Below are 9,735 nucleotides of genomic sequence, written 5' to 3' on the forward strand. Positions count from 1 at the left end.
TTATCGCTAAACACCTATAACATTTGAAAATGTGTTGGAGATTAAACCTGGCTCCACACAAATTTAAACCCAGGTCATTATTACAACATTTTCTTGTTTCTGTACATTTGCAGATATTTCATACGAATTGAATTTTATAAAATCTATACCATAGTCAAACTCCTTCTAAATCACGCTTTTAACGATATGTCAAAAAAATCGAAACTCAGAGACATAAGGCCCAATATAACATAAACTTTTCTTTGTCTCATTTGCCTTTACACAACGCGAATATTAGGAAATTTCTTTGAGTACATATTTGTTAAAGTGTGCGATTTTACATTTCATTTTTACAAAACATGCATTAAAATCCTATTGTGACATTTTAAAGTTTAAATGCATTTTATAGTACTTTCTCGACCTTACTACTGCCTAGTGATAATTGTTTACATAGTTATCCAACGCCTTTCCCTTCTCCTTCACTTTCGTGGTCACTGCTGTCTGTAGGAGGATCAAGTCCTGTTTGGACAGTAACTTGGACGTTCCTATTCACACTGACTGCGGGATATAACATCCCCTGGTGGAGCTCAGTAAAAGCGATTGGGCCTTGACGTTCATCGTTAACATAGAAACTAAGCTGATGTTGATCCAGATCCAATAACACTCCAACTACCGATCCGGAGCCTACACCTCCGTCTGTCCTGTTGTCATGTCGATCAGAATGGAGAAACCACGACCTCTGGTAGTCAATATACATACTCCATCCTTTATCATCCTTACCTGAAAATGAAAAGACGTCTCAATAAGGGAAAATCTCTTAACTGTAATAATGTGAGCCGAAAAATCACTTTTAATATTCTGGAACTCGAGTGAAATACTGTGTTGAAGTGATGAGTTAAGCGCCAAAGGTTCGTTTCCGATAACCAAAAATTTCATAATTTTTTTATGTTGCGAGGAATTTCATTTTCCTTTTCTTTGCTTGGTCTCTTATAGCATACAGGCATTCTGTTTTATAAGTGAACTCAAACAGCAGCTAAAGTTCTTTTTCTTTAGATAAAACAAATAATTAATGTTAGGAGTTAGTTTAACTTGTCGCTATGAAGCACGCTTTTCATTGTCCCCTTACCTTAAACAACACATAAACACCATCAAAGACACTGTACATTATTCACCACTCTTTGCACTATGATTGTGTCAAGGCTTTTACATAAGCCTGCACAAGAGGAGAGACAGTGTAATAGTTTTTATTTTACTTGACTGAATTATTCTTAGTAAGTTTTCTCATTATACCCTCATGGTTAAAGTACAAAAAGTCAGTATCAGTCTTAAATTATATTTTATTTCTCTATCTAATTGAAAAAAAATCGTAACAAAATAAAAAAGTTATCCAATATCATGCACTTAGCAACATCAATAGGTAGATTACAACGAAAGGAGATATGCTTATTAATACGTCTACGTTTATCCAACATCATGGCCTTAGCATCATTAATAGGCTAGTAACAACAAAACGAGGTGTGTTAATTAATAAGTCTCCATATATCCACATCATACCCTTAGCATCGTCAATAGGCTAGTAACAACAAAACGAGGTGTGTTAATTAATAAGTTTCAATATATTCACATCATACCCTTAGCATCGTCAATAGGCTAGTAACAACAAAACGAGGTGTGTTAATTAATAAGTTTCATTATATTCACATCATACCCTTAGCAATGTCAATACGCTAGTAACAACAAAATGAGGTGTGTTTACTAATACCTGTAAACTTACCCAGCATCATATCCTTAGCAACATCCAGGGTGGCAACGCCAAATCCTGCATCAGCATTCGTGTTGTACTTATCAACAGTGAATTCCCAATAATGGACTCCTTGTGAGAAGCCCAGGCTACCCAGCACCACTCGATGTTCATAGCTATCGCACGTGACAGTCTGGTTCTCATTGGACAGGATGATATCAGGATGGGCAGTTACAGGGTCCAGACTAAACCAAGCCACTGGACAGAAAAAATAGGGATACTAGATATTAGACAATGTTAGAATAGAATCGGTGATAAAAAACGTTAAACTGTAAAAAAGGGTTGTTCACCATCTATGATAACAATTTACATATCCGATAATTTTGCTCCTGGCCAATCCCATGACCTGTAATCACACAGGTTAAAAGCTTTCACTCTCTTGTTTCAAATCAATGGAAGTACGGGGATTTACAAGTGAATGCCACGTCAACTTCACCATTCCTGGGATGGTTACATTACATGAAGTTCTGAATGTGATGTCCTTTGATTCCGCACTTATAAAAGCACGCAAGACACGCAAGTTTAGCGTTTCGAAGAAATGGGTATATCTATTGTCGAACTATATCGGTGAAATATTGGAAGATGTGATTCCAGCAGAGGAAAAAAGCTACTCCACGACTGGCTACTAGCAGCAAACTAGAGGTAGTGAAGAAAGTTAAATAGCTTGTCACTGGAAGCAATACAAGAGCACAGTGGTTCGTTACAGCTAAAGTTGGGACCTCTTTTGGAAGAGTAAATAAATAATTTCCATGGCTTTAGGTCGAAAAATAGAGACACAAGTTCACAAGCTATTGGCGAACGTATGAATAAATGTCCAATGTTGTATGAGCAGTAGCTTACACGTGACAAATGTATGTATGTCGTTACAATTGACGAAGTATTATTTACAAAGTCCTGACAGTTTATTATCACCCTTCTGGTGATACAGCATCTCAGAAATGGTACAGGACATGCCACGTAATTGTTTCCAATGGATTTTTGTTGGTTGCACATTACAGTTATAAATTACAATGGTTAGTTAAACATCTGGAGAATCAAGAAAAATCCAAGCCAACATTCCAATTCCTTTGCAAGATGCAAATATAAACAGGGATTTATGTTATACTACATGAAAACACAATCACCAGATGCGTCTCCCATGGGCTTCCGTGCCTTTGGATTGCTCAAACTAGTCCTTGGAAGTCGTCATTCGTGCACAGATGATGGAGTTTTGGAGAGTATCTTAGAAGAAAGTGGACAAAAATGATCTCATTATAATGTCCAAAACCCACCTGTATTGAAAATTGCATTGCACTTCGATAGTCTATAACCAGCACCATCATAAAGAACACCATTGGTAATGTTAGGCCTAGTCCTCATTCTTTTATATTAACTATAGCTAGTGAACATCCTTCTGTACATCAAACAAATTAATGAAACTGATTCTTCTGCGAAAGAAACATCATGCAGCAGATGGCATTGTTTTCAAGACTTTATTATACCAATCTCTAGAAAGATAAATCTTACTAAACGAACATTGGAATAGTAAGCACCAAACTGCCATTGTAGTATTTTCAAAATGGAAATGTTTGAAAAGAACATTTTAAAAATTATTAAAATAAACACGTCACGTTTCGGTTATAAAGAAGGGCTTGATAAAAAAGTTCAGTGAACGACGTCTGCAACTTCAACGACAAATCTCTTACACACTCGTCTGCTAATTCGTTCCTTAACCTTGCGATCGATCCAACCTAATTCTGTTTTCCAATTTCACTGGCTAAGCTCAAGTGACAGAAAGCCGTCTGGAGCAACATCCGAGGAGATCTCTGTTAATGCTGAAGAAAACTAAACATTACCTCAACGAAGCGTAGTATTCCGGTCCTGTTTACACACTTAACCTATGTAGAAAAATAAACGGTGTGTCATTAATAAAAGAACGAATTTTCGAAAAAAACTAAAAACCCACGGCATTTTTAACGTGTTCTACGTTCTGATTGTTTTTCCCTATAAACAGAAAGAAAGTGACCCTCCAGTCACCAAACAGATGAGCTGGGTATAATTGCCGATTTGTCAAAAAAAAAAAAAAGAAGCTATACTCTTGTTTATAACATAGTTTTTCCTAAATAAAGCAGCTTTTTTTTTAACGGCTCGTATCTAGGGTAAAGAAAATAACAGATAATTTAATGTATTTTAAAAGAGGAACAACTTGTTTGTGTACGATGATATTCTGTAACTTTAAAAGAAAACAAGTATTTCAAATCCGAGTGAATGTGAAAACCGGGTAGTTCTGAACGTTAGTAAAACATAAAGTTATTCAACTAAAACTCAAGAGTAAAATGAAAACATGTACGGTGGTGTAGTTTTCAGAAAGGCACATATCTTAATATACGTTTTTATTCCAGAAGAATCTGAGGTCATTCAGGTTACCAAATATATCTAGAACTAAAGTTTTCCTCTTTTCTAGGTGGGTTGAAGGGAAGTGTATAGATATCTAAAAACTACACCAATAACAAATGTTTTTAAAAATTGATAACTGAATTATTTGATGCCAAATTTCTTTAAACTAACCCATTCTTTATTTCTCCAACATAACAACTATTCAAACATCTAACCTTCATCGGTCCTTATGGATACCGCTTCACAGAAATCACTCTGGCCTATGTTGTTCACTGCTCTGACTCGAACATTGTAGAATGTGTTAAAGAGGAGAGTTTCTATCCTACAGATAGTGTCGGAGCCACAGTAAACTTCCTGTAAAACACAAAACCAAACAGTAACTTACTGTAACAATAATATGGAAGGTATGAAAGACTTACAGATTATTGTTTGGACATGTTGAAGTACAGATTGCAAGAATGTGGAAGGTGTGAAAGACTTACAGATTATTGTTTGGACATGTTGAAGTACAGATTACAAGAATGTAGAAGGTGTGAAAGACTTACAGATTATTGTTTGAACATGTTGAAGTACAGATTACAAGAATGTGGAAGGTGTGAAAGACTTACAGATTATTGTTTGGACATGTTGAAGTACAGATTACAAGAATGTGGAAGGTGTGAAAGGTTTACTCATAGGATGTTGTTTAAGTGAAAGAGTGTAAAAGATTTATTTTCTCCCTGTTTTTTTTATTCTTTCAAATATATTGTTCCTTGTTGTAGGTTTTTTGCTATACTCTAGGCTAGAGGTAATATATTAGTTCGACTCATCGTTTTCATGGGTAATAATTCTGTTACTCGATCTCAGGTTAGATAACGAAATACTAGCTCAAATTGATTCACCCAGTATTACAAGTAGTTGGTTGCCAAGGTAATTAGTTGAAGAGTTCACCTAATTTATCAGGAATAATTCTGGAATCAAAAACGGATATAGGACGAGTTATTCCGCTTTAATATATATAGAGAGTTTTGTTTTATTACTCCGCCTTTAACAGTGTTACTTTAATTTCCCGTAATCCTTTTAGACGCTAGTATAAATTATCTAAAGATAAGTGCAAGTAAAAAAAAAAAAGACATTTTAAAATCTAATAAACATTGTCATATATATGATAGGAGAGTTAACAAAATTTGAGATTTACGCCAGAATAAAATTTAACATTTAGATGAAAATATGGCTTTAATAACGCGTATAAATTAACTTTATATGTTTTATATTGTATTTATTTAATTAATCTTGTATTTTGCGGCTCACATGTTCTGGGCTGGGTGTGGTTACTGGTTATATCGTAAATAACTATTAGAATAGCGTTTCGATTGCCCAGTCGACCCGATGAGCTCTTGTATTAAGCAAATAACTTCGTGTGGCCCAATCTAAGATGGTGTAATATTTTTCTTACTGAAAACCAGTGTAGGGTCAGTAAATGAAAATTTATCCCAAATATATTATCTGTCGTATTGTGACGTAATATCACACAAGTTACTGATCAATAAATTAACGTTCATGTTGGGGAAATTTCTTCCTCTCCAATGTTCATAGGTTTATCAATGTCATTATTACGTAGCTTAGGTTAAGACACAAATTCGATTAGCAAAACACTTAACGCTTTTTTAAAATAATGTGGTTTTGACTCAACTTTATAACATACATGTATATATTTTACAATTAATATTACAAGATCATTATTAGGAACTTTTATAAATTATACATTTAAAAGTTCTACAGTAAAATGTCCTCGCTTTACTGCTTGTTTATCGGTAAGGTTGTTAATGTAACAGGCTGTTTTATTTACACATCACTTTAATGTTCAACCTTAAAAAAAAAACACGAAGAAATTAATAACGATAATGTTTTGCGTAGTTGTGCCTCTTTCTGTTCTCTAGCCCTCCAGTGGCACAGCGGTATGTCTGCGGACTTACAACGCTAGAAACCGGGTTTCGATACCCGTGGCGGGCAGAGCACTGATAGCCCATTGTGTAGCTTTGTGCTTAATTTCAAACAAACAAACAAACTTTTTGTTCTCTCTTTCTCTCTAGCGGTATTTTCTGTAACTAATTCTCTCGGCAGATTTTAATCAACTCAATCGGGAACTGAATGCTCGTGACCAGAATGTGGTACCACGTGCTACGTTAGTGAGTAATGTATGGTACTTCTGCTGTGCATGGTCATCTCTGGGTGATATTATTGACCTAAGATGGTTAGATATTTTTTCACACACAGGGACCTTTTTCAGAAAGGTTGAATTATGACTTTGGAGTTTTTTTTTTTTTTGTTTCTCAATTTGGTATCGAGTGATTAATTCAGCAATCATTTAAGTTCAGTTAAACATAAGTTAACTAGTGTTTGAAAATAACTGCGTTACTATGGAAGTTAGTGAGTCTGATATGGCAAGCTTGAAGCAGTCTGTGTCAGTATTTACAGAACAGGTGTAAATGCTGACACACATGATGACTGATTTACTAGCGAGAGAGAATCACGACATAGTTATTGAAGGGTATAGTTATTGTTGTTTGTTACTCAATATTGTTATCAGTATTGTTATTGAACGGTATTGTTTGAATATTGTATTTTTTAGAATTAGGTTTTTCTTTCTGGTTATTTTTCTTGATTCCATTATTATTGATTTATTAATATTGATGATGAATTGTTTATTAATATTGGTGTGAATCCTGACCAGACACTTGTTTATTAAGTGTTGAATTTATTTCTAAGTGTTCTTATTGTGAATAAACCGTGTTTTTGTTGTTGAACCCTGATTGTAGCAGCGTGTTCATTTCAGACTATTACAATGTAACATTAAGATACAGCACATATCAATGTGTTACACTATGTTTTACTAGATTAAACATGTTATAACACACGTATCAATGGTGCTATAGTTTATTAATGATATTACGCTTTACTATGATGAAATATGTTACAGCGCTTCTATTAATAGCGTTGCAGTACTACAAACCACAACATCTATCACAAATAGGATTTCATGGAATATTTATTATAGCCGGTGCTTTATTCGTGAGACACATTGGTTAGTTTCATGGTAGATAACTTGCACAAAGCGATTATTTCCAACTACATATCTTTTTTGGATATTTTAAAGTTACAGTTGGATAAAAAAGTGCTAATTAAATTATTTTGGCACCAAAAAGAGTAGCTACAAAGCGAAAAAAACGCATGTTTGTGTAATCTGGCAACGGACGATCTCATATCAAACCTGTAACCACAACAACAGTGCAGAAAAAAATCTTGACAACTATATATACATGTGTAGCTTGGCAACAAGTGTTCTCCTTTCCTAACTTGTACTTATAACTCAGTCTACTAGAAGGATGAAGGAACGAGCTTTAGCACTTTCTATAAACAGATTCGTCTTCCATTTTTATCCCAGTTCCCCACCCTCGGATCACAAATAAAAACATTATATAAAAAAAAAAAACCAGGGCTGACAGCGAACGTTCTCATGACCTAAAACAACCAAGTCTCATGACGTTCCAAAAATAAATACCGCATACAGTTATGAAAAGGTTGGGGAAGAAACTCATTCGCGAAAATTTAAAGCTCCATAGTATAATTTTTTATTCAAACTTTTTGAATTCAATGTTTAAGTTTTTCAATTCAAATGTTTTTTAGTCCAACTCCTGAAATATTAGTATGTTTCTTGTGTATCAGTGCCGCGTTTAGGCCTGTGTGAAGTATAAACTTGTGTCCCACCCTTGCTTAACCTTGCTTTAAAGGAAATACCATAGAATTTGATAAACTGAATTTATTAGTGATAAAAAAACTAAGGAAATAAAAAATGAACAAATACATTAAAAGCAGGTTTATTATTATCTTATTATACGCAAAGCGCGGTGGCTATCGGCGGTGGGCCCTGAGCAACTGCCCCTTTTGCCCATTGGATAAAACGGTCCCGATGTGTATGACGAAGAGGAACAAAGCCACGATGATGTTTTTCTTAGCTTGGAAGTCAATATGTATGTTTGTCTCTCTCTCGTATCCCATGGAAGTAAGCATTTGGAAAGTTTACTAAGTCATATGATTTTTACACCTTTATTGAAATAGCTCTCCACGTAATTTGACGAGTTTAACAGAACATTGACACAGCTCTTAACCCCCTAGTAGCACAATGGTAAGTCTGAAGGCTTATTACGCTAAAAACCGCGTTTCGATATCCGTGGTGGGCACAACACAGATAACCCATTGTGTAACTTTGTGCTTAACTACAAAAAACAACACACAGCTCTCAACGTAATGTGGCAACAAAAACACAGGCCCGGCATGGCCAGGTGATTAGGGCGCTCGACTAACAATCTGAGGGTTGTGGGTTCGAATCCTCGTCCCACCAAACATACTCGCCCTTTCACCCGTGGAGGCGTTATAATGTGACTATTCTTTGGTAAAAGAGTAGCCCAAGAGTTGGCAGTGGGTGTTGATAACTACCTGCCTTCCCTCTTGTCTTTCACTGCTAAATTTGGGACGGCTAGCGCAGATAGCCCTTTTGTAGCTTTGCGCGAAATTCAAAACAAACCAAACAAACTAACAGAAACATTGACACAGCTCTTCACGTAATGTGACGAGTCTAACAGAATTTAATGAATTTATCATTATGGATTTATTTTTAATATGAATGTTGTTTGGATTGAATTTGTATTTAGAAATATGCATGACTTGTAGTATCAGATATGCGTTGCATATAACGAATTTGTTACATATTTATTTTAATGTCAACGTTTGTTTCTAATAAGTTTATATTTGATGGTGTGTCTAGCTTACCGTGTTAGTTACGTATGGCGAAACTCCCGCCAATTCTCCAAGACTGTAGCATATTCGTGAGCACAAGAATCAACAATATATCCACTTCCGTAACCGGTATTATCCGAAGTTTCAAGAAAATGCGTCCCGTCTATAAAAACAGCAGGGCAACGCGCCCAGAGAAGATATAAGACTGCTATGAAACTGTGATTATGCAACCCTTATCAACCGGAAAATATACGACATTTGACTAGGAACAATTAAAATTTTCGAACGTTAGTGGATTCTCATCAAACGTTAGTATCTTTCCAAAAATATTGCTGGTTTCTCATCGGACATAAAATATTATCTTACTTCAACGGTTCAACAATTCAGTGGATATCAAGGAGACTCTGAACTAGTTAGTGTAAGTTAGTGAAATTTCTGTTTATGAAACTTGGTTTGTAATAATTAATCATAATAGTTGCTATTGTAAATTATACTGTTGTGTATATATATATATATATATATTAAAACGTATTTGTGTCAAAAACAAAAACGGTGTGAATCAATCTTGTTGGCAAATAGCGTAAATAAAATAAAATATCGGCATATCTCTAAATCTAAATCCAGGGTACATTTCAACTATTAAAATTTAAATTATTTAACTCGACTTCGGATTATTTCAAATTTGCAATACGTAACAAGAAACATTGACACAGCTTCCACGTAATGTGACGAGTCTAACAGAAACATTGACACAGCTCTCCACGTAATGTGACGAGTCTAACAGAAACATTGACACAGATCTC

The 9,735-nt window shown here is 35.0% G+C and overlaps 1 protein-coding gene across 2 annotated transcripts in view; it reads right to left on the reverse strand.

Annotated features, from left to right (window-relative positions):
• The window catches only part of LOC106461060 (E3 ubiquitin-protein ligase TRIM9-like), an 84,033-nt gene that overhangs the window by 3,103 nt on the left and 71,195 nt on the right, over positions 1-9,735 (reverse strand). The window contains exons 6-8 of one of the 2 annotated variants that reach the window (XM_022387896.1): positions 4,372-4,510; positions 1,754-1,978; positions 430-759 (exon numbers count right to left, since the gene is read on the reverse strand). In XM_022387896.1, the coding sequence (XP_022243604.1) occupies positions 434-759; positions 1,754-1,978; positions 4,372-4,510 (690 nt within the window). In that variant the 3' untranslated portion in view covers positions 430-433. Of the gene's footprint in view, positions 1-218; positions 760-1,753; positions 1,979-4,371; positions 4,511-9,735 lie in introns of those variants that run through there. The other variant, XM_013920846.2, reaches the window with a different exon arrangement.

This window comes from Limulus polyphemus, unplaced genomic scaffold, assembly GCF_000517525.1.
Source record: "Limulus polyphemus unplaced genomic scaffold, Limulus_polyphemus-2.1.2 Scaffold890, whole genome shotgun sequence".
Taxonomy (NCBI): domain Eukaryota; kingdom Metazoa; phylum Arthropoda; class Merostomata; order Xiphosura; family Limulidae; genus Limulus; species Limulus polyphemus.